The sequence below is a fragment of the Pyrus communis genome, chromosome 13 (genome assembly GCF_041283825.1).
Source record: "Pyrus communis isolate YQ-2024b chromosome 13, ASM4128382v1, whole genome shotgun sequence".
Taxonomy (NCBI): Eukaryota; Viridiplantae; Streptophyta; class Magnoliopsida; order Rosales; family Rosaceae; genus Pyrus; species Pyrus communis.
In genome coordinates this window covers 29,330,580-29,351,832 of record NC_142577.1, presented here as the reverse complement: position 1 = coordinate 29,351,832, position 21,253 = coordinate 29,330,580, and the positions used below count along the sequence as shown (strand labels likewise).

The 21,253-nt window shown below is 37.4% G+C and overlaps 3 protein-coding genes across 9 annotated transcripts; 2 read left to right on the top strand and 1 right to left on the bottom strand.

Moving 5' to 3' along the window:
• Positions 1–290: 290 nt before the first annotated feature.
• On the top strand, positions 291–4,571 carry LOC137737961 (uncharacterized). 2 transcript variants are annotated; one of them, XM_088682718.1, is made up of 4 exons: positions 291–2,819; positions 2,917–2,950; positions 3,881–3,966; positions 4,109–4,571. In XM_088682718.1, exon 1 carries the CDS (start codon positions 485–487, stop codon positions 2,651–2,653), a length of 2,169 nt encoding a protein of 722 aa, XP_088538844.1. In that variant the 5' UTR covers positions 291–484; the 3' UTR covers positions 2,654–2,819; positions 2,917–2,950; positions 3,881–3,966; positions 4,109–4,571. The 2 variants fall into 2 exon arrangements, with proteins under 2 accessions (XP_088538844.1, XP_068333652.2); XM_068477551.2 differs by lacking the exons at positions 3,881–3,966; positions 4,109–4,571 and having other exon boundaries at positions 297–2,819; positions 2,917–3,160.
• A 1,359-nt stretch (positions 4,572–5,930) lies between these two features.
• On the top strand, positions 5,931–8,388 carry LOC137736634 (palmitoyl-acyl carrier protein thioesterase, chloroplastic). The gene is made up of 6 exons (XM_068475871.2): positions 5,931–6,423; positions 6,513–6,646; positions 6,830–6,943; positions 7,051–7,219; positions 7,324–7,392; positions 7,584–8,388. The coding sequence occupies exons 1-6, from the start codon at positions 6,058–6,060 to the stop codon at positions 7,926–7,928; spliced, it is 1,197 nt and encodes a 398-aa protein (XP_068331972.2). The 5' UTR covers positions 5,931–6,057; the 3' UTR covers positions 7,929–8,388.
• A 490-nt stretch (positions 8,389–8,878) lies between these two features.
• Positions 8,879–14,979, bottom strand: LOC137736851 (L-serine--phosphatidylethanolamine / L-serine--phosphatidylcholine phosphatidyltransferase). Of its 6 annotated transcripts, none has more exons than XM_088682975.1 (13): positions 14,481–14,979; positions 12,562–12,751; positions 11,936–12,001; positions 11,798–11,857; positions 11,478–11,568; positions 11,246–11,300; positions 10,888–10,967; positions 10,661–10,777; positions 10,491–10,575; positions 10,236–10,327; positions 9,554–9,807; positions 9,334–9,452; positions 8,879–9,233 (listed from the first exon to the last, which is right to left on the bottom strand). In XM_088682975.1, exons 2-13 carry the CDS (start codon positions 12,717–12,719, stop codon positions 9,106–9,108), a joined length of 1,305 nt encoding a protein of 434 aa, XP_088539101.1. In that variant the 5' UTR covers positions 12,720–12,751; positions 14,481–14,979; the 3' UTR covers positions 8,879–9,105. The 6 variants fall into 6 exon arrangements, with proteins under 6 accessions (XP_088539101.1, XP_068332250.2, XP_088539104.1 ...); XM_068476149.2 differs by having other exon boundaries at positions 9,334–9,422; XM_088682978.1 differs by lacking the exon at positions 14,481–14,979 and adding an exon at positions 14,394–14,425 and having other exon boundaries at positions 9,334–9,422.
• Between the last annotated feature and the right edge of the window lie 6,274 nt (positions 14,980–21,253).

Here is a 21,253-nt window from a genome sequence, read left to right as displayed (position 1 = left end):
TTAATTTTTAAAGTGTAAAATATAAAATAAACGGATTTTTTTTTCTTTTGAGTCTAGCGATAGCGGTAATAAGTCACTAACGAAATTTGAATCCATATTGTTATGTAAAGACATAATATTTTTCCATCATTATGATAAAAAGTCACGACGAATTATTAAATAAAGAAAGTGCGTAAATGAGAAGTTGCTAACATTCCCCTTGCCCATGGATAACGGGAGAATCGGTGAAAGTGTAAAACCTAACAGTAAACTTGAAATTCAGATTACCAAGTCGGCAAGTCCTCTGTTTTGGGTTTGGGCTCGGGTCCGCAATACACTAGCCACCATGGCTGCTTCCACCACTTTCCCCAAGCTCACTTCGATCTGAGCCGCCCAATAAACCTCCACCAACGTTGAGGTCACTCAAAACCCAAAACCCAAACCCCCCCTCCCCGCAACCCCTCTCTCGGATCCTCCGCCTCCGGATGAGTCGCCTCTCCACTCAATGACCCTCTGCGCCAGAGCTTCAAAAGCTTTAGCCGCCACTGCCTCAGCCGTACACCACCGTCCTCTCAAGGTACGCCGTTTCTCCCCTGTCTCTGGGTCTTTCCGCAACTGCTCCTCCACTACTTCACTACCCACCGTAGCTTTCTCCGAGACTCAGTACCGGGACCTTATTTTCGACACCATTGACGAAAAGCCCTGGGCTTTTTGCAACTCCAAGTGGGTCTCCGATCGTTTCCAAGCTGTTATTGTCGACCCCGACTTGTTTGTTCGAGTCCTCGTCGAGATTAGGAGCCGACCCAGAATCGCTCTGAGGTTCTTCCGATGGGTCGAGGGCCAACCGGGTTTTAAAAGATCGGAGTTTGCCTTCTGTGTGATTCTTGAGATTCTGGCTCACAACAATTTGATGAGGCCGGCGTATTGGGTTATGGAGAGGGTGATTAGTGTAAATATGCATGGGATTGTGGATGTTTTGATTAATGAGTATATGTTTTCGAAAGTTTCGTTGAAGCTTCTCGATCTCTTGTTCTGGGTTTATACGAAAAAATTGATGCTTGAGCAATGTCTGTCGATTTTCGATAAGATGATTCGAAACCGGTTGTTGCCGGACGTGAAGAACTGCAATAGGGTTCTTAGGATACTTAGAAATAAACACCTTGTGACGAGAGCTAAAGAGGTTTACAGAATGATGGGTGAGGCTGGGATTAAGCCGACGATTGTTACCTATAATACCATGTTGGATTCCTTCTGCAAGGAAGGGGAAGTGCAACAAGCACTTGAACTTTTGTCAGAAATGCAAAAGAGAGGATGTTTTCCGAACGATGTAACGTATAATGTGTTGATCAATGGGCTGTCAAAGAAAGGGGAGCTGGAGCAGGCCAAGGGACTGATGAAGGAAATGATGAAAACAGGATTAAGGATTACAGCATTCACTTATAACCCTTTGATTTGCGGGTATTGCAACAAAGGTCTGCTTGAAGAGGCATTATCTCTTGAGAAAGAGATGGTAATTAAAGGAGCAAATCCCACTGTGGCTACTTATAATTCGTTAATGTATGGCCTCTGCAAGTGGGGAAGAATGACTGATGCCAGGGATCAGTTTTCCAATATGTTAAATAGAAATGTAATGCCGGATATAGTTTCATACAACACTCTCATACACGGGTATTGTAGATCAGGGAACTTGGGGGCTGCTTTCATATTGTTTGATGAGTTGAGGCATAGAACTTTCACTCCTACTGTCGTCACCTATAACACACTTATGGATGGCCTTTGCAGATCCGGAGACTTGGCTGTAGCTGGGCAGCTTAAAAAGGAAATGACCAATCAAGGAATTTTCCCTGATGTTTTTACATATACCATCTTGGTAAATGGGTCTTGCAATGCGGGAAATTTATCGATGGCTAAAGAGTTATTTGATGAGATGTTGCATAAAGGAGTGGAGCCAGATCGATTTGCCTACAATACTCGAATAGTGGGGGAATTGAGGCTTGGTGACGCGTCCAAGGCATTTAGCATGCAAGAAGAAATACAAGCAAGGGGTTTCCCTCCTGATTTGTTCACATACAATATTTTTGTGAATGGGATATGTAAATTGGGCAATTTAGACGAAGCATATACATTGTTGCAGAAAATGGTACGTGACGGTATTGTTCCAGATCATATAACATATACTAGCGTGATTCATGCTCACCTGGAAAGTGGCCAGCTCATGAAGGCAAGAGAGGTTTTCTATGAGATGCTAAACAAAGGTTTGTCTCCTTCGGTGATAACTTACACGGTATTGATTCATGCACACGCGGCAAAGGGGAGACTAGAACTGGCTTATATGTACTTCTCAGAGATGCAAGAGAAGCGTATTTGGCCAAATGTGGTCACCTACAATGCTCTGATAAATGGTCTCTGTAAAGTGACGAGAATGGATCAGGCTTACGAGTATTTTACTGAGATGGAGGAGAAAGGAATAGCTCCAAATAAGTATACATACACTATTTTAATAAATGAGAACTGCAACATGGGCAATTGGAAGGAGGCTTTGAGGTTGTATAAACAGATGCTTGACAGAGAGATCAAGCCTGATTCTTGTACACACAGTGCACTTTTTAAGCATCTAGACAAAGACTTTCAACTGCATGCAGTTCGATACCTTGAGAGTTTAATTTCAAGCTAGTGAAGGAACTGCTCGTTTTTAAGAATTGACGAGGCTATTGTTGGTGTTCAAGGGTTCTCAGCTGATTAGTCGAAGAGTGGCATGAGATATTAAGAGGGATTTCTCAACTCTGAGAGAAAGCTATTGTGTTAAACCACTTGGCAAATTCCCTTGAGTTATGGTGCAAGTAAGATATCTTCTTTCAATGTTTGCATCAGAATAGCACATTCTCAAACTTTTAATATTCTTCTTGGCTTGACAGCTTTCCTGGTTTAATGTTACAGGTGACTTGCTAAATAGCGTTGCTGATGGTGATTGGTGAGTTTGGCAAACCTTTAACTTGAAAGGTTGAGTTGTGCCGTTTCTAACTTTAGAAGAATATACTCGAAATCAGTTGTTGAATTGGATTATTGATTTTTTAACTATCAGAAACCATTTTTTCGGAAGAGTCAACATCAGAGTGTACAGATAAACTCTCAAGTGTATCATATCGTTCCAAATAAAATATCTGACAAGATTATTGGTTCATTCTTTTGCTCCTTATTTTGTTTCATGAGGTAATAGGAAAGATCGAAGCGTTGCCATGTTCTGTATTGTTGTAACGAATATGGGTTTTGTCCAGTTTAAAATCAGATGTATTACTTTTTGTTTTTAACATAAGAATTTCATTTGGTACTGAGCAGATGGTGAAAATTTAACTTCTTCTAGTTTATCCAATTCAGCTTGAAATATCGGTTAGTGTTCCTGTAGTGTTATCTTGGACAGCCTTCCTGTAACTATTATTTGTTTCTCGGCCAGTCTCGAATGATCTTGTTCACGCTTCATCTTCTGTGAGCATCACAGCCTCCATTGATCTTCTTTCACAAAAACCCAATGGATGCTGTTATGTTGTTGGAGGTTTTACGCACATCATGTTTGCCCTGTCTTTTCGATTATTTCCGAGATGCATAATATGTGGCAAGTAGAACTTCAACTTGAAACAAAACAGCCACTACTTTTGGTTACCTTTCCGGGCAGAAATGAATACAGGATTGTTGGTCTGCATCTCCTTGGTTGCTGCACTTGTATGTAGCGTGAACAAGATGTTGGCAAAGGATGCCGAAGAGTATCACTTGGCACACAGTCACTTTCTAATTTATAATCGCTTCCTTCGTTCTTTTTTATGAGTATTTTGATTTAGCAATGTTGTATAGAGGAATGTTGTTTATATGCTAATTAGTTACTAATTATGCACTTAACGTTGAACAGCAAAGTGTGAAAAGTCCAAATTCGAATCGTTCAATCCGATGCTTATCGTAATCCGACCAAGGGAAAGCGATTGGATAATCGACATGGTAAACACCGGTCGTGCTTAGGTTTAATAATTGTTTTAACTGAAGACTGTTTAGTTTAAGAGAAGTAGTTCTTGTCTCACTATGTTTGATGGACATATAATTCTCCCCTTGGATTTGCTTGTTTGTTGCCTTTTGTATGCAGAGCATCCATCCCTAACCTCCAGTCCCTCTCTCCTGCTACTTCAGCCATTTCTTGACTACGCCAATGTTGAAATCCCGACGTTGGCCGACGCCGCCAACGGGTTAGATTTATCCGGCACTTGGATGCAGAAGAGTACTGATGAGAGTTTGACTTCACACTGCAACTTGGCACTGGAGGATACTTGGACCCCAAGAATTTACTTCAGGAGGCAGTGGAAAATTGACCACTGCTCGTCTTGTGGTAATTCACCTTCTTCGAGGTAATACCATATTTGTAAATGATGAGACGTATTGTCAGTAAAAAATAAGTACATTAATACCTACATAATAATCTAATTATCAATCACATTATATAGTTTGCAAAATATGATTTATATAAATAATCTACCTAGCATTATTCCTTGTACTAAACAAATGCAATTTTGTTTGATTTTCGTAATTAGACGCTTCTTCGACTTCAAAGTGCAAATGCAACTCCTTGCACGTCTTACGATGTTGATCATATCAGATTGTGGAAAATAGCTACAATACTTATAAGTATTACAAACTTTCACCACCTGACGTCAAATATGATATTGGATTGGCATTTGACCGTACAAATGGTAAATGCATGTGGTACTTGCAAGCAAATTGTGAAATAATTTCGCCGCACGCCTATTTCCGCACACTTCCTTTTTAGGGGTCATCTAGAATTATTTCAAAGTAAAATTAATGGCCAAAAATAAAATAACGGTGTGCAAAAAATATCAGTGTGGGGACAGACATAGAAGTGGGCCTCTCAGAGTGTAGTAAAAACAAAGGTAACATTTAAAAACAAGAATCAAAGCTATTGGTTAATGTTGGTTTAGGTTATAGATAGTTTAGAAAGAGGAATTGGATCCACTCTAGATCTTAGTATCTGGAGTCTAAGGATCAATTTATCTGGACAATTGATTGGTGTGTAAAAGAAATCAGAGCCGTTGAGTTACTTTTGTATTTGCAAGGTTTTTTTGGGTTGAATTTGAAAAATAGGGTATGTAAATTATAATGGGCAAAACTTGTTTGAGATGGTTTTTGAAATGATTAAAAGTGTTTTATAACACTATAAGCACCCCTAATTCCGTTTAGCAAAAAAAGTTAAAACTGCTTGTTAGGTCATAAAAGCGTTTTATAAGGAAACACCTACCAAATGTTTTTTAATTTCAATATGTTTCTAATTAAAACGCTTATAAAAAAAGACACTTGTGTGTTTCTTATAAAAGCAATTCAAAATTAGCTAGCATCAAACTCATAATAAAATATATCATGTTCTCGCATTCATGTGGGTGGACCCTCAAACCCCTTCAACCAAGTAGAAATAAAACACTTAGGTTTGCATTTTCACTCCGCCCAAGGGATTGGTCAAGTGGAAAGAAAGCAAAGGTTTGGAAATTCTAACCCAAGCTTGAACTCTCATGGACACATTTTTTGGATCATCAACTTTGCTTTGGCGCGTTGTTTGACCCAAAGGTTGAAAGTACGTTGCCGTTCCATGTGAGATCGGAGCTTCATGATTATGAAAATTAGTTTGTCATCAATGTGTAGTAGGATACCTCCTACGTTAAAAAACATAAAATAAGACAAAATAAAAATATGAGATGAACAAAAGAAAAGTGTGACAAAACATTTGTACCCTAACCCTTTTGTCTGCTTTGTGAAATCGATCACACCTATGTGTTGTGTAGCACTCAAAATTTTGGGGAATCAAAAACTTAGCCTTCAACAAATACAAGGCAGATCTTTGAGATGTACAATTACGACTCCTAATAACAATGTTTCCTTCCTCTTTTTTTCCTCACTTTTCCTTAACTTTTTCCGTCCACAAGGCACAAACAACTATTTAAACATCTCCTTCCCCATTTCCAAATTTCAACCTTTCTTCCAACCAAAACAAAAAATAAATAAAAAACAAAGAATAAATAAATTGATGCCATGGCCACCTTCTCTCATCTTGCCTACTTCCCTGTAAGGTGTTCTTCCTGCAGAGATAGCTATGATCCCAATAAGCAAAACCTGAGCAATATCAAGATCGATGGAACTTCCAAGAAACCCGCAACCAAAGTTGAAATGGCCGGTGTGGCAACGACTTCCATTTCCATGACTTTAGTAGTAAATGACTACGTGACTGAGCAGCAAGCCCGACAGAACATTCCGACAACCAAGCAGTCCGTTGATCATTTCCGACAAGGGTTCAGCATCGAAGGTGGCGTGGGGTACAGGCAGGGGGTTGTCATCAGGTCCTATGAGGTCGGGCCGGATAAAACTGCAACACTTGAGAGCGTCCTCAATCTGCTGCAGGTGATATAATTAATCAATCCAAGTTATGTGAAGATTGTGTTGCATTGTTTGGAAAGTACGGATTTTTTGTTTCTTCCGGTATGATGCAGGAAACTGCATTGAACCATGTGTGGATGTCTGGACTCCTGAGTGATGGATTTGGAGCAACACATGAAATGATGAGGAATGATCTTATTTGGGTTGTGTCCAGAATGCAAGTTCAAGTTGACCAGTATCCAATCTGGTATGTCCAATCATCGCCTTTTCTTTTGATTAGAGCGATATTCTAAACTAATCTAAACCTCAGAGAGGGGACTCAAACCCGGAGTTGTTCTCTTTTTGCTATAATCTTTAAAGCTAGGAAGTAGGACTCTTTGCAGTATGAAACAAATTTCAAGCCAAAAAATGTGACAATCACATCCTGCAGGGGAGAGGTACTGGAAATCGACACTTGGGTTCAAGCATCAGGGAAGAATGGTATGAAGCGAGACTGGTTGATCCGAAGCCAAGCCACGGGCCATGTTTTCGCTCGTGCGACCAGGTATCGTAAAATTTCCTCAAACTTCCAATCACTTTCATGATCTGCTCATGAATGATTTATTTCAGTCTTGTCATTGATTAATCATGGTTGTACAAAACGTGGAACAGCACCTGGGTGATGATGAACCGGAAAACTAGGCGCCTTTCGAAAATGCCAGAGGGAGTGAGGGGTGAGATTGCACCTTGGTTCATAGAGAAGCAGGCAATCACAGACGATGTCCCTGAGAAAATCGTCAAGTTGGACAACAATGCTAAGTATGTCAACAGCGATCTGAAGGTAATGTTTCGTGTCCAATTTACTCCAACGTCTCAAAGCTACATCCATATACAGTTAAGAGAATTGAAAATATGCTGAATATGCAATTTCTTATTACTTGGTAGCCCAAGAGAAGTGATTTGGACATGAACCACCATGTCAACAATGTCAAGTATGTAAGATGGATGCTTGAGGTAAAAAGTCTCTCTCCCCTCTCTAATTAAAGGCATGTTTGGCACTGCTTCTGAAAGGGTTAAAAGTGTTTTCTAACCACGTTTGACAGAAAAACTTAAGTGCTTCCTACAGAAGTAGTTCTAAACAGTCACTTATGTTTTCTTACCATAATTAAATCTTAATTAACTGACTTAATCTTTGTTTTCGACAGACGATTCCTGACGATATTTTGGAGTCTCACCAACTGACTGGAATCACACTAGAATACAGAAAGGAATGTGGGAGTTCAGATATAGTTCAATCGCTTTGCGATCCAGAAGATGGAATGTTCATAGAGAGACTCAAACAAGAGAATCAAGATACAGGTTTACCGGATGGATTTTCTCTGGCAGCTGGAATTCTTGAGAACGGCGGGTTTTTGGGCTCCTTTGAGAAGCAACAATTGAGATATACACATCTCCTCCAAACAAATGGGAACCTTAAAGATGAAGAGATTGTTCGAGGACGGACTGTTTGGAAGAAAAAACCAGAGCCCTCCCCATTTGCTTCTATGTAGAAAAATTGTATGAGAAAAAGGGGTTTAGAAGCTTGTCCTCTAAGAAATGGGATGGCCTGAATAATAAAGGGCATGTTGTGGATAAGGGTAACAGAAAACAAGCAAGATCATGGATTCTAAGGAGAGTGAAGAAGAAAAAAAAAAGCCAAGGATCTTTCATTGTTTCGGATGTTGCTAGCTTCATCGAAGCTGAATAACAATCCTAATAAACGAGCCAGATATGTAAATGACGAGTTATCGGAAAAAGGTAACAGAAAACAAGCAGCATCATGGACTCTTCGGAGAGTGAAATAAATGTAATGTGTGGTCATGAAGGTAAGAAAGTTCACCTTAAGCCTAATAGCGGGTACATTGATTTTGATTAGAATGAGTCGTTTCGTTTCATTTGGGTCTGTAATTTGTATAGCCATTGTCGTAATACCATTTGGTAAAGAATAATTGTAATTTGTAAATTCCGTCATTGAAATTGTTTACAGAACATACTTTTACGGTCACCATTTTCAATTTCCACTCGAGGGACGGGCTAGTGAAGAGAATTCTCATGCGGGATATAACCAATATGGAGTCGGGGTGGTAAGAAATATAAGTCTCGTGCTTCTGTGAGACGTGCCTTACAATCGGTACACCTACACGGTACAGTTTTCTCTTCACGAACATTTCCGCGCGTTGAACGAGTGAAACAGGTCACGTATATGAACATTCCATAATATATTCATAACCCATAAAAAATTAAATTATATAACAATAAAAATTAAGGAACTTAAACGAAAAGCTTCCAATACTGCTCACTTTAACGAAAAACCACATTTTTACACCAAAAAGTCAATCCTGATACTATTCACTTTACTCTTTATTTTGTTCTCATCGTTAAAGCTCAAAGTTTTTAAGTTATTTTCATTAGTTTTCCTTAAAATTTAAAGAAATATACTAAACATTACAACATGAAGAAATCGGTTGAAAAAGGCTCATCCTTGAAAATTTTCTGCCGGTAATGGGGACAAAACCAGTAATTTTACGAGCTGCCTAGGAAATGAATAAAATCCTCTACTCAAGGAAGTGTGATCCGCTAATCTATAGGAATTAACAAAAAGCTGATTAATATTTACAATGCCGATCGATATCGAAACCCTTTTGAGACGAAGAAGCAAGTCAAAGAATGATGTACACAATTGTAAATTCATTGCCTCTTTCGCCGTAAACTTTGATGCAGTTGCCACGACCAAATTATCAAAAATATTACGAGGGCCGCTCCGGTAGATGCCCAAAACGTTACCAGCCATAATGGCATTGACTTAGGATATAATCCTGATCAAAAGCAATAAAAACAAATCACGTAAATTAGCATCTGACAATCAATGGACGAAGAAATTTCACAAAACTAAGGAGCGCGAGGAAAAGGACATACCATGTCCAAACTTGATGCAAATGAGAAGTTCAATGATGCAAATAGCTACGGAAAGCCAACAAAATGCCCCAACCTTCTTCACTGGTTTTCTGCAAACACAGTAATTGAGCAAGCGTAAACTACATCAATGCAAATAAGTAGATGATGAAATGTAGGGGGTGTGTGTGTGTGTGTGTGTGTGTGAGAGAGTGAGAGAGGGAGAGAGAGAGAGATAGAGTACCGATCTTGAAGGTATGAATTGTACTCGCGAATTGTCGGAATTGCAATTAGCCACCACAGGATCAACCTATACACTATCAAGGGGTTCCGGGGAGGAATCCATAAACAGAACTTAAGAAAGAATGTATTAAGCTCTACTGTCATGAATACAATACAAAGAGTGAGGACTTGAATGAAACGCCATGGACCAAGCAAGGGATGCCATTCGTCCTTGTCCCACTGAGCTGGTGTGAATTGCCCCAGTGTTCTTTTGACCTGAAACAATAAAGATTGCATCTCCCAAATCACAAATTATATAATGATGCCGAATGCCCCAAAAACCAATTTCAAATAATGTCATCGAAATCACAGTAACTATTTATTGTGATTGCAGTGGCTAGAGAAACATCCCATGTCATATGATTACTTTCAGTTTATTATAGGGAACTTTAACGAAAAGCTTCCGATACTGTTCACTTTAACGAAAAACCACATTTTTACACTAAAAGGTCAATCCTGGTACTATTCACTTTACCCTTTATTTTGTTCTTAGAGTTAAAACTCAAAGTTTTCAAGCTTTTTTCATTAGTTTTCCTTTATTATAACCGCTTCAAAGAAAAAAAAAAAAAAATATCATCAAGCCAATTGGCAAAATTAGCGCATTCATGGTCAACCAAAATGTGTAATTGAAATTCCAAACATACTTTTCCAATAATATTCGGCTGACGGCTTAGACCAACCCACTTGTATGTTTTTCCATCAAAGTACCTAACCGTATGCATTCCTGCCCAGATACCTGCAAAGCACCCAATCAGAAAGCTTATGAGGCTGCAACCATTATTTGTAGATGTACTGATGGTAGATACGATCAAGAACAGTCTGAATTGTCAACAGAAAGTAGCATGCTATTTGCTACAACTTAACAAGAGAAGCACGTTATAATGTAAGAGAGTTCTCACCAAACCAGTTGCAGATCAAAATGTCAAGAATGATACTGTCCCACCAGCATTCATTGAAGTTCGGTAACATATGGCGGAAGGTAAGCTGAACGTGCCAAATAAGCTTTCAATTAAAATCAAGTAAACCACTCGAGCATACATCAAATTAGGTATAAGGTCAAGACACTAACCTCCATCAGCTCAAATCCGATGGAAAGCACCCACAGAAGGGGCTGATTGCGGATCAATATAGCTTTTCCCCACCACCCAACTATATGAGCCACAACAAATTCATCAAAAAGTGTTTCCTGGGGAAAAAGAGAAAGATGTATTATAAGCTGGTGTACTGATGTAGATTGACAACATAACGATACATGAGAAACAATTAAAATGGATGGTGTGAAAGAAGAAATCATACATAAACATTCTTAAACCTGTTAGTAGGATTTTCAGGCAAATATATGCGACAATCAGCACCATAAGATTTTTCTGGAAGTTCTGCATGAAATCAAGAAATACAAACAAAGAATGAACACCTTGATCATGCAGCCTACCCAAGGCATCCAAAATAATTTGAGTATAAAATGTTTCCCGAATCTCATCCGCATAACGAATTAAATAAGAAAGCATATCCCTTGTCAGCTAAAATACCATATTAAAAGTTTAGAAAAAGGAATTGCATGACCCATAATGAGATCAGAAAGTTTAATCTTAGAAACTTATCAGCTAAAGTTCCACGTTAATGGTATTTGAAAGAAAAATTTTAACTGCATTACCAACACCAAGATCTGGATGGAGAAACTTCATAAACTGCCGAGCATTGTCACGTTTCTGTAAAGCGAGAAACCAAAAATAACTATCACAAAACTGAAGACATTAGAACTTCCAACAAACAAACTTCCAGGTTTTTATACATGCATATACCAACACACATACATGTATACACAAACACAGAAAAATCGCATATATAATAATACAAAAAAAACAATAATAAAGAGAAAAATTTACCTGGAAAAGCAAAAATGTGAGAGAAATAAGGTAAACAACAGCCATTCCATGAACCAAGCGCCAGATTGCAGGATGAGGTCTGATAAGAACCCTGTATGAAACGTAATAGAGCATAAGGCTAACAATTCCTCACCAGTATACTACTGTGAATGCTAGTAGCAAAAGCAGCACTTGCATATAGGAAAAACAAACAAGGAAAAGTAAAACCAAACAACCATTTATCTCCATATGAACACTTTTATTCCCATTCATTACCAAAACAACCATCCAGTAGAATATTAGCAGAACCATTATACAACTAGCTCAATCCAAGAACTTACGTAGACGGGGCTTGCAGCAAGCAATAAGCAAGAAAAACTGTAATCATCGCCCATATACCCCTGCAGGAAAAGAGTGGGCATGGGATTTGTAAAAGGTAAATAGGAGAACACTGTCATCAAATGTAAAGATGAGCTAACCTTTTTACGGATGTAACAACATCTCCAGATGCACTGCTTTCTGGGTCTAGGGCTCCACTTACCCAACTGGTACATTTGAACAAACAACAAGATACAGAAACCAATTAACCAATTGTGTAAGACGAACATAGATCACAATTGCTTCAATAATGAATAATTGTATATGAGACCTAAGGTCTGGGATGTGGGGGGTAAATGCTCTACCACTGGAGGCTACAAGCAGCCCCCCAAATAACTAGAGAGGTGCAATGTTAAACCTAAAAAAAAAAAAAGACTACAGAAACATAAAATAATTCAATTCCGATAGAAAAATAAATTCTGTAAGCCTAATAGAGGGACCTAACAGCATCATGGCATCACCTATGTCAGTGGATAGACAATTTGACATGCTAATGCAATCACATAAACTTGAAAGCTAACAATTCAACTACTTCTATTTGACAACTGTAAGAAGAAGAAAATAAAAAGCCATCAGAATACTACTCGACAGTGAGAAAAACCATCTGCTGCCAATAGCTTTGTCAGGAATTGTAGTAAATAATGCAGAATGCCAGAAGCATTAGTTCGCAATCAAAGGTAAACCTACCATTGTTATAGAGAATCTACTTAGTGGAAAGAGCACTCACATAAGGAAACATGCGCCAATAAGCAGCATCGAAATGGTCCGAGGCTTGTATGCCCATGCAGTCCATGGATCCAGTTCATCGCCTGTATTTGACTGACCCATGTCACCATTTTCTAGAACATCCTTTCTCCTCGCTCTCCTGTGACCATTAGGCTCCATCAGCCTTGAATACGAAGACGCCAACTTGTTCGCTACACATGTAACATTATTAAGGTTATTATATTTGCATGATAAGTAGACAAACACTAGTTTTTTTTCAATATGCCAAGGAAAGTACATTATTCATGACCCAATTAATAATTATAATAAATATGCATGTGGTGGTTCTTAAACACATAAGCTATCACAGATTTACAGTATCACTAAGTTCCACAAAATCTCAGCTGTAAAAAGATTATGTTTTTTTTTCTTGGAGAGAACTCAGCTTTAAAAGAACATGTCATACAGAATCCCCATCCTCCGGAATAGGTTCCTAACTCCTAACACAAGATTGCTGCCATTGATGTAACATAAATTTCAAGAGAGAAAGATTAGTGGCGATTGATGAAAATCTAAAGCAAAGGCCAAAAGCGAAAGTTAAAATGTCGCGTCTCATAAAGGCTCCATTCCAGATAAGAATGTGATTCCGTCTAATGTTATGAATGTTACTAAGCAGATATTCGATTCCCACAAAACTACTGAGTCCTACATGTTTGGGACACAGATATGAGAAAGATATGGAAAATCTAGTCAGACACAATTTGATGCACCTTTCCCTACATAAAGGTACAGTCCCAACAGGTTAAACATCCAGCACCTCTATAAAGTAACTATCCCCTCCCACACAAAATTTCCCCCATAAAATTCTACCTATCCTCACTAGAAATTTACACATTCACAGCAGAAACTTTCAGAAATAAACTATACAACAATCGCTCAATTAATCACGTATATAGACCACTTCCACCTACAAACACCATCTAAAGTTCAAACACACCCAATTTGCCCGTAGTTCAGACTTCCGAGGGTTTTTGATTTGGACAAGCGAATATCTGTTTATATCTAATATTTCAAACTAAAGCAAGCTCATCAACAATTCTTCCCCACTCTTTAACCCATGTGTGCTTAGGGTACAAGATCCTCAAACCTAATCCCTACAATAAGCATCTATACTCAAAATTCTTAACCTAGTTTTGTAACCCCAGTAAACAAAATAAGTTCTACACATCCTAGAATAAACGCACTAACAATTCTGCACACTGAAAGGAACTAACTAAGCTTAATAGTTAACCAAACCGTGCCACCGGAACCTAAAAAAATCTGATAAGGTATACAAGCAGACACACACATACATATACAAGATCAAATTTAGCTGCAGACAACAGTAACCAAAAATACCCATCAAGCAATTTTCGAAATTTACGGTTTCAAGCTATAAAACACTGCTTTGATATCATGTGCTTAACAAGCAGCAAACACACTCACTAAACGAAATGCAGAAACACAGATACTCTGAGCAGATTTAAACAGAATAAGTAAATCGGATACGAGCTGTTGAAATCGAAAATCCCCATATCAGCTAACAAGTCATATAATTCGTTAAGTTCGAATGAACAAAAGCTATAAATCATTGCAATCGAAATTTACGGTTTCAAAAGCTACAAATCATTGCATGTTGGAAATAATCAAAGATTAAGTGTCAGATTCAACAAAGAAAACATGGGTTTTTATAATAAATGAAAATTCGTCAAGTTCGAATGAACAAAAGCCTAAAAACGTAAGATTATGCAGATACAAGATAAAAACAAATGAAAAGAACACAGTAAGTGCGTATATATAGTGATATAAAAATACCCAAGTACGTATATCAGCGTAGAAAGAGTGAAGAGATAAAAAGGTAGGTGAAAAAGGCTATGTATTTGAAGAGGGAGAAGTACTTACGTAGAGAAATAAAGAGGAGGTGGCCGTACGAATGGAGGACGAGAAGATCCTGGCCGTCGGATCAGAGCTTTTTGGAACTTTGAATAAACCGAAAGCGTGACCGCACAGGGAGAGAGAGAGTTAAATTATGGAGAGGGAGATAAGTGATGCACTTAAACAAAAAAAGATTTGCATTTAATCAATCCAATCAACGATGTGTGAAGCTTTTGCAGTGCCAGAGAGAAACAAAAGTGAGAGAAGAAAAGGATCAGCCTTTCTCTGTCTCTCTCTCTCTCCTCTTACTCTCTCTCTCTTCTTTTTCTCACAACACAGAGGAGGTTTTCTCTGCAACAGCGGCGAAAGGGCGAAGGATGACGATGGGAGAAAACCCAAAAAAAAAAAACTCTGGAAAACCGATATATAAATATTTATATATTTATTTTACAGAGGAGAGAGAGAGAGAGTGTACGACGGTCAAAGGAGATTTTGAAGATGTGTCAGCAGAGAAAATAAAAGGGGAAGAGATTTTGAAGATGTTTTTTTGTTTTTCAGATGCGGTTGGATTGAGAAAAAGGATGCGTTATGCCGAAAGTACCCCTGGGGATCTTCTTTAATTGCGGTATATTATCATTGATGATCCATTGTTTTTTTTTTTTTTTTTTTTTTTTTTTCTTTTTCGTATGCTAAGATCATCTCTAATGGTTGGGTTAAAAGCCAAATTTTTTTGCCCAAAAAATTTAGCTTTTAGCCCAGAAACAATTTTTCTGCTCTAACCGTTCTAGCTTAAAATTTTAGCCCTGTATTATTAAAGAATGAATTTAGGCTATTTTTTTTTTGTTAAATTATTTTTTTTTAAATAAATATGTAGACTATCATAAATTAATTTTATGAACATTTTAATCTAAAAAAAATTTAAATTCCTATAAATATTGGTGCAGTCCACTCCGATTTCTAGGCTAAATTTTGGGAGGAATTTGGCCTTGGTTTAGCATTTAGCATTTAGCTCAAATTTTCCCCTTGGGTTGGAGTGGGTTTGGAGAAAAATTTTGGGGGGTAATTTGACTTTTAGCCCACCATTGAAATTGGTCTAAGCGGGGCTCTACCTCTATTCGATAAATAATACAAATAAATAATAAGTGTGGTATTACTCTTTTCATCATGCTTTGCTTTAAATTTGACTCCCTTTAATGTTAACATATGATGGAAATCTTTTTCGTATTGACTTTCGAGTTTTGAATCCTTTATTCCGATTACGTTTGAAAAAAATCAAATGTTCGAATTATATTATTTATCTGTTATATGGAGATTAAATTTGTAAATAAAATTGTGTAAACTAAATGACATGTGAGTTAGTGATTGAATTATTACTTAAACGTTAATAAACGTGCTCATTTCTATTGGTGACACATCATTTAGTTTGTAAATTTTGTTTACAAATTTTATCTCTCCCACATTACCCTTCACTTAAATATATAGGTGATTGATCGTACCACTCGTGATGGAAATATTTGACACATTGGTGGTTGTGTGTAAACTTAATCAATTGCTTCAAATAAAATAATGAATAATTAAAACTTTGGACTGAAATTTGAGTAAAACATGATAAGACGAGTAGCACTCAATGTGCCTCCAATACTTCGAATATGCTCTCCAATTCCTCATACCAGCCATTGCCTTCCACTCTAGTTTTGGGGGATTTCATCTCATCTCTTGTATGTTGCTTTTGGTCAGAGACAACTATATGTTGTCACCCCTACAAATGTTTGGTATCTCTTTAGAATGATGTTTACACCACCTGACCTTTTTGGTTACATCTTGGTTTTGGGCATTCGCTTGCGTTTGTGTTCATCTAAGGGTTGGTTTGGTATTGCTGTGTTTTGAAAAAAAAACTGTTTCTGTTGTGCTGTGAGAATAAGCAGCTGTGAAATAAAGCAGCAGGGTGTTTGGTAAACTTTTTTGTAAAAGTGCTTTTGAAAAAAAAAGCAGTATTATAGTGTTTGGTAAACTTTTATGTAAAACAGACGTGAAAAAAAGCCAGTTTTTCAAAGCTGGGTTTTGCAGCTTCTTGTTTTTGGCTTTTTTTCACCCAAAACTGTGAAAAAAAGCTGAAGCTGAATGTTTACCAAACACAAAAACAGCTCCCAGCTTTTTTCAGAATCACCTCAGTACCAAACCAGGTCTAAGGACCGGATTTGTGGCGTTCAGGATGGGTTTGGTTCTTCCTGATCTACAGGTTGGGCTTCTTTTCACCAACTTTGAAGCATTGATGGGTTCTTGTATTGCACTATGCGGTGGTATCTGTCAGTTTTTCTGTTCGTTGGTCGTCTCCATCTTTTCTGCCGCGGTTGAGGCAGCGGGTGATCTTCGTTTTAGGGTTATCAAATTTTTCAGAGGGGCCACTTTTGGGCCTCTTCGGGTGGACTCTAGCTTTTGGGCCAAGTCACATCTCTTGTAATTTTTTTATGCTTTAGGTATATTTGAGAACCTTTACTCATGCGATGAATGCATAAGTGGCGTCTCAATTGTCTTTGTACTATGTCCGTTTGGAATTTGTTATAAAATTCCTCCTTGACCAAAATAAAAAATAAAACTACCAAACCCTACTAAAAAGGGTAGCCTCACGTTCTATCCCTGTGTTATTATGTTTGTATATATTTGCATAAGTTGGTGAAGGGGATTTGAATTTAGTGACTATCCCTTGGTTCAGCATTTCAGATGACGAAATTTGGTTATGGTGTGTTTTTGGTTGAGGGTTTGTAATTTTTGTGCTGCAATGTCTTGGTCGAATCAATCAATCAGTCGTTTTCTATACTGTTGTTGCCTTGGTGGCCGTTGGAAATACGTTTGTGGTGATGACAGTAGGTGCTGCTTTTTGCACTTGGAGAATAAAGATTAGGGTTTTAGTTGGGTTTTAGTTTTTGTTTGTTTGGTTATTGGACTGGCTTTTGTGCATACTGTGTTTTGAGTTATGTTGTCTTCTTTTGAGTTGGCGTGTAATATTTTTCCCCTTGATAAATATTACTTTTCAACAGAAAAAAGAAAGAAAAAAAAAAAAAAAAAAAGAATGCATTTTCCAAGATGTAAGTGGACACCATTCGCCGCACGTAATTAGCTTCGAAAATCTATCTCCCACAGTGTTGTGTACAGACAAAGCATATGATTAACTCTTTAGAACAAGTTGGTACTTGTTCAAAAGTTGGCATAGGCTAGTAGCTGAAGACTGAAGTGGACCACTCTTGAGATTTTGACATCTGAGGGGCCGTTCTAAACCATCAAAAGCATTTCATAATACTAATTAGAAGACACTTATACTCGTAAACGGTTTTATTAGAAGGAAAAGATTTGGATCTTTAAGGATTTAGGAGGAATTCTTCTTCAAGATATCTCATTATGGAACTTCATGACTATTAATTAATCCGTTCATATTATAAAATTACTATTTAAAGATAATTTCTATAAAAAAAAAAAATACAAAGAAAGAAAGAGATCGCGTAATCATTGAATAGTGTAAAAGTATATGTTTGGTATTGATAAAAATATTATGAACCGTCTATTTATTTACTATATTTTATTTATTAAATAACCTTAATTTCAATTGATTGTGTGCACATATAATCTTTATATATTGATTTTTAATATGAACAGTTTTGATCATAAGTTCGAAGTTCTGTGAATCGGTCACAAAATATCTTGGGAATGAAATCCTCCTCAAATTAAGGAGTTTAACTTTTCTCTTATTAAGTGTTTCTTTTTCAAAAAGTGCTTTTATGACCCTAAAAGTATGTGTTGGTTGTCATAAAACACTTTGAACCCTTCTATAAGCATTCACAAACAGACCATTAGCAAAAGTTCAGGCGTTGCATGAAGAATCACTTGTCACATGTAGCAAGTAAATAATTTTAAATTTTTTTATTAACGTAATTAGAAACACTTTCAGTTATCTTTTTAATCATTCTGGACGAAACATGTCAGGAGATAGTCCCACATGCTTTAGGTGATTTTGTGTGAAATGATTAATGAAATTAATCAAGATTATGCATCAATCAATGACGAAAGATATTTCATTAATACTCGAGTACTTTCTTGGAATGTTGTGGGGCTACTTGATTAGTGTGAGTGGATGTGGTCCGGGACTCCGTGTCCATTGATTTGATGATGATGAAGAATCGTACGGGTTCGGGATTTCTCTTACCGAATCGATAAGCGAACGGGATAATTGAGCAACACAGGATTATAATAATAATCATAATATTATAATAATAATAATAATTAGTAATTGATGTTCTATTTGTAACCAAAATTACGATATTCATTTATACGAAAGAGTCATTTATACGAAAGAGAATACGTACATATAGAAGGGTAGGGAGCATTTAATATGGACCTTGATAAAAATTTTGTTGAGAATTTCAACCTGGTCAAAAAGAAAAAGAACTTTTCACGCTAACAAATTACAAAATTGTACTATCCTCAAACGTAAGATCTAATCATTCCTCAGACCAAATCATTTGTTGATCTAAAATGACAGTGCCAATCGTGCCAGCCTCTGAGCGACGTTGTTTGCCTCCCGTCGAGTACGAGAGAGCTTGGTTTGAAGGAAAATAGGAAGAATAATCCAGTTGGTGGTACTGCTACAAAATACGACTGCGTTTTGGGACATTTCATTATCAAGACATGGCTCCACCTGTGACTTCGTCCAACCCATCCCTTTGTTGTACACTACACACCCCTACATGGAACATGGTGCATGTATTTCTATTTTATTTTAATTTTTTTATTGATACGAGATATTTGACTTCAGAATTTCTTTCAAAATAATCGACATTGTTGACTTCAAAATTTCCTCCACCGGCGCTTTCCTTTGTTGTGCACATCTTCATTGTACATGCATTTCTTTGTTTCGTTTCTTTTGTATTGATCAACAACGGAGTGTTTGTAAAATTTAACTTTAGAACCTCCTCTAACATGAGAGTAATTTCGGCAAGACAACCTAACTAAGAAACTCTTACACCAGATGAGAAGTCAAGTGATACCAAAATACAAAAAAAATCATATGTTTTTGTGAAAGTTGTTTCACAAATAACGTGATCGGATATTCCTCGACAGTTTTCTCCATCAAACAGTATCAAGACCTTGTTCAATAGGATCCTCCCTTTTCTTAGTATATTTTTTTTTCTACCCCAAAAGTTTAGGCTTTGTTAAATTAATGTCACGGGATTCACAAACCTGTGATGTGCGATCGGACGAAGTGGCCCAAGGTTGTGCTCCCCTTGCACATAATCCACCCACGCACTTGCAATCTTGATTAACATATAAGGACCAACGGGGTCCGCCAACCTTACTTCCGTCAACTTCAGTTTGCTACCGGCTCCAACAACCGAACAACGTAACGACGACAAATGCGCTCCCTCCTCCCTCACATGGTTCTATTGTTACGAAATTGTCACATCAATGTGTTATAGAATGAATGTACGATGTGATTGATGTTTTGAGAACATAATATTGTATGTATTAGTACATAATTTCACATGTTTTGCCAACCTTACTTCCGTCAACTTCAGTTTGCTATCGGCTCCAACAACCGAACAGCATAACGACGACGAATGCGCTCCCTCCTCTTCACATGGTTCTATTGTTACGAAATTGTCACATCAATGTGTTATAAAATGAGTGTACGATGTGATTGATGTTCTAAGAATATAATATTGTATGCATTAGTACATAATTTCACATGTTACAATATAAATGAAATATTAAAATTAGTACAACGGTTGGTGACATTATGATTTGAGACTTTGAGGAGATTTGAGAGCTTCATTTGGGCAAAAGAAAGAACCAGACGTTGTCACCTCTCTGAATATTTACCCAAAAAGCAACACGCTTCATTTTTTGTGTGCCCTAACGTTCTTTTTTTCTTTTTTTTTTTCTTAGAAACATGATGGTCGTATGGACAATTGGACATGAAAAGGGCAGAGATTTCCCAGCCTGTCCCATGCTCGTAGCATATGGTTCAGATTTCATATTCTTATAACCTAATCAATAACAGCCTAGATCCCCGACAGCCATATCGATGTCGCATTTCGAGGAAGAAGTGGGATCGAAATTTGCCTTCTGTGGTTTTCATATTTTAAACAATTAATTTAATTTTATCATCACAAAATGCAAAAGATGCTTCAATTGGCCAGTGGCTGGGAAGGACAAGGCTTCCGTTTGTTAGGTCAAGATTTGTTGTAAGATTACATACAGACCGACTACACTGTCACAGTTGTGTTATATTGCTCCTGATCCTGAACGGCATTGCGACAGTGTATCTGGTTCATCTAAGTTGCTTACAAGATTTTTGCCGAGAAGTTATTTTAATTGGAAGGAATTGTGGTCCCTTTTCTTTTCTTTTTTCTTGGAAAAGAAATAGAATATGTTTTAATAACCGAAATCAAAGACCCATCAGCGGTTTTATCTCCTATGTTAATTTAATTTCAGTCACATGCAGGAAGTCGTCATGGGCAATTGGGTATGGATAGGTTCCCACATGCAAACATGTAAATTTGTAACTCTTTGCTTACTCAAGTTTGACAGCTCTACGAGAAAAAACTCTCGCATGTTGCATGCTGCTTTCTGTTTCATGCAAGTTTCTCTCTGCCGTTGGTGCGCTTGACCAATGAGGGAGTCCAAATATAACCGGTTTAAATCCAACTGGGGCAATTTCACCGTGGTTATACTATGAATATACTGGGAGCCATTATGGATTTTTTTATTATTTTTTTTAACAAGGAGCTGGTTATTAACAAGAGGGA

Coding starts and splice junctions, on each gene's coding strand:
- LOC137737961 (XM_088682718.1), top strand. CDS start 485: ATGACCCTCTGCGCCAGAGCTTCAAAAGCTTTAGCCGCCACTGCCTCA.
- LOC137736634 (XM_068475871.2), top strand. CDS start 6,058: ATGGCCACCTTCTCTCATCTTGCCTACTTCCCTGTAAGGTGTTCTTCC. Junction 6,647..6,829: donor GTTGACCAGTATCCAATCTG/GTATGTCCAATC, acceptor CACATCCTGCAG/GGGAGAGGTACTGGAAATCG. Junction 6,944..7,050: donor GTTTTCGCTCGTGCGACCAG/GTATCGTAAAAT, acceptor AACGTGGAACAG/CACCTGGGTGATGATGAACC.
- LOC137736851 (XM_088682974.1), bottom strand. CDS start 12,839: ATGTACTTTCCTTGGCATATTGAAAAAAAACTAGTGTTTGTCTACTTA. Junction 11,858..11,935: donor GTTGTTACATCCGTAAAAAG/GTTAGCTCATCT, acceptor CTTTTCCTGCAG/GGGTATATGGGCGATGATTA. Junction 10,968..11,245: donor CCATCCAGATCTTGGTGTTG/GTAATGCAGTTA, acceptor GATTTCATGCAG/AACTTCCAGAAAAATCTTAT.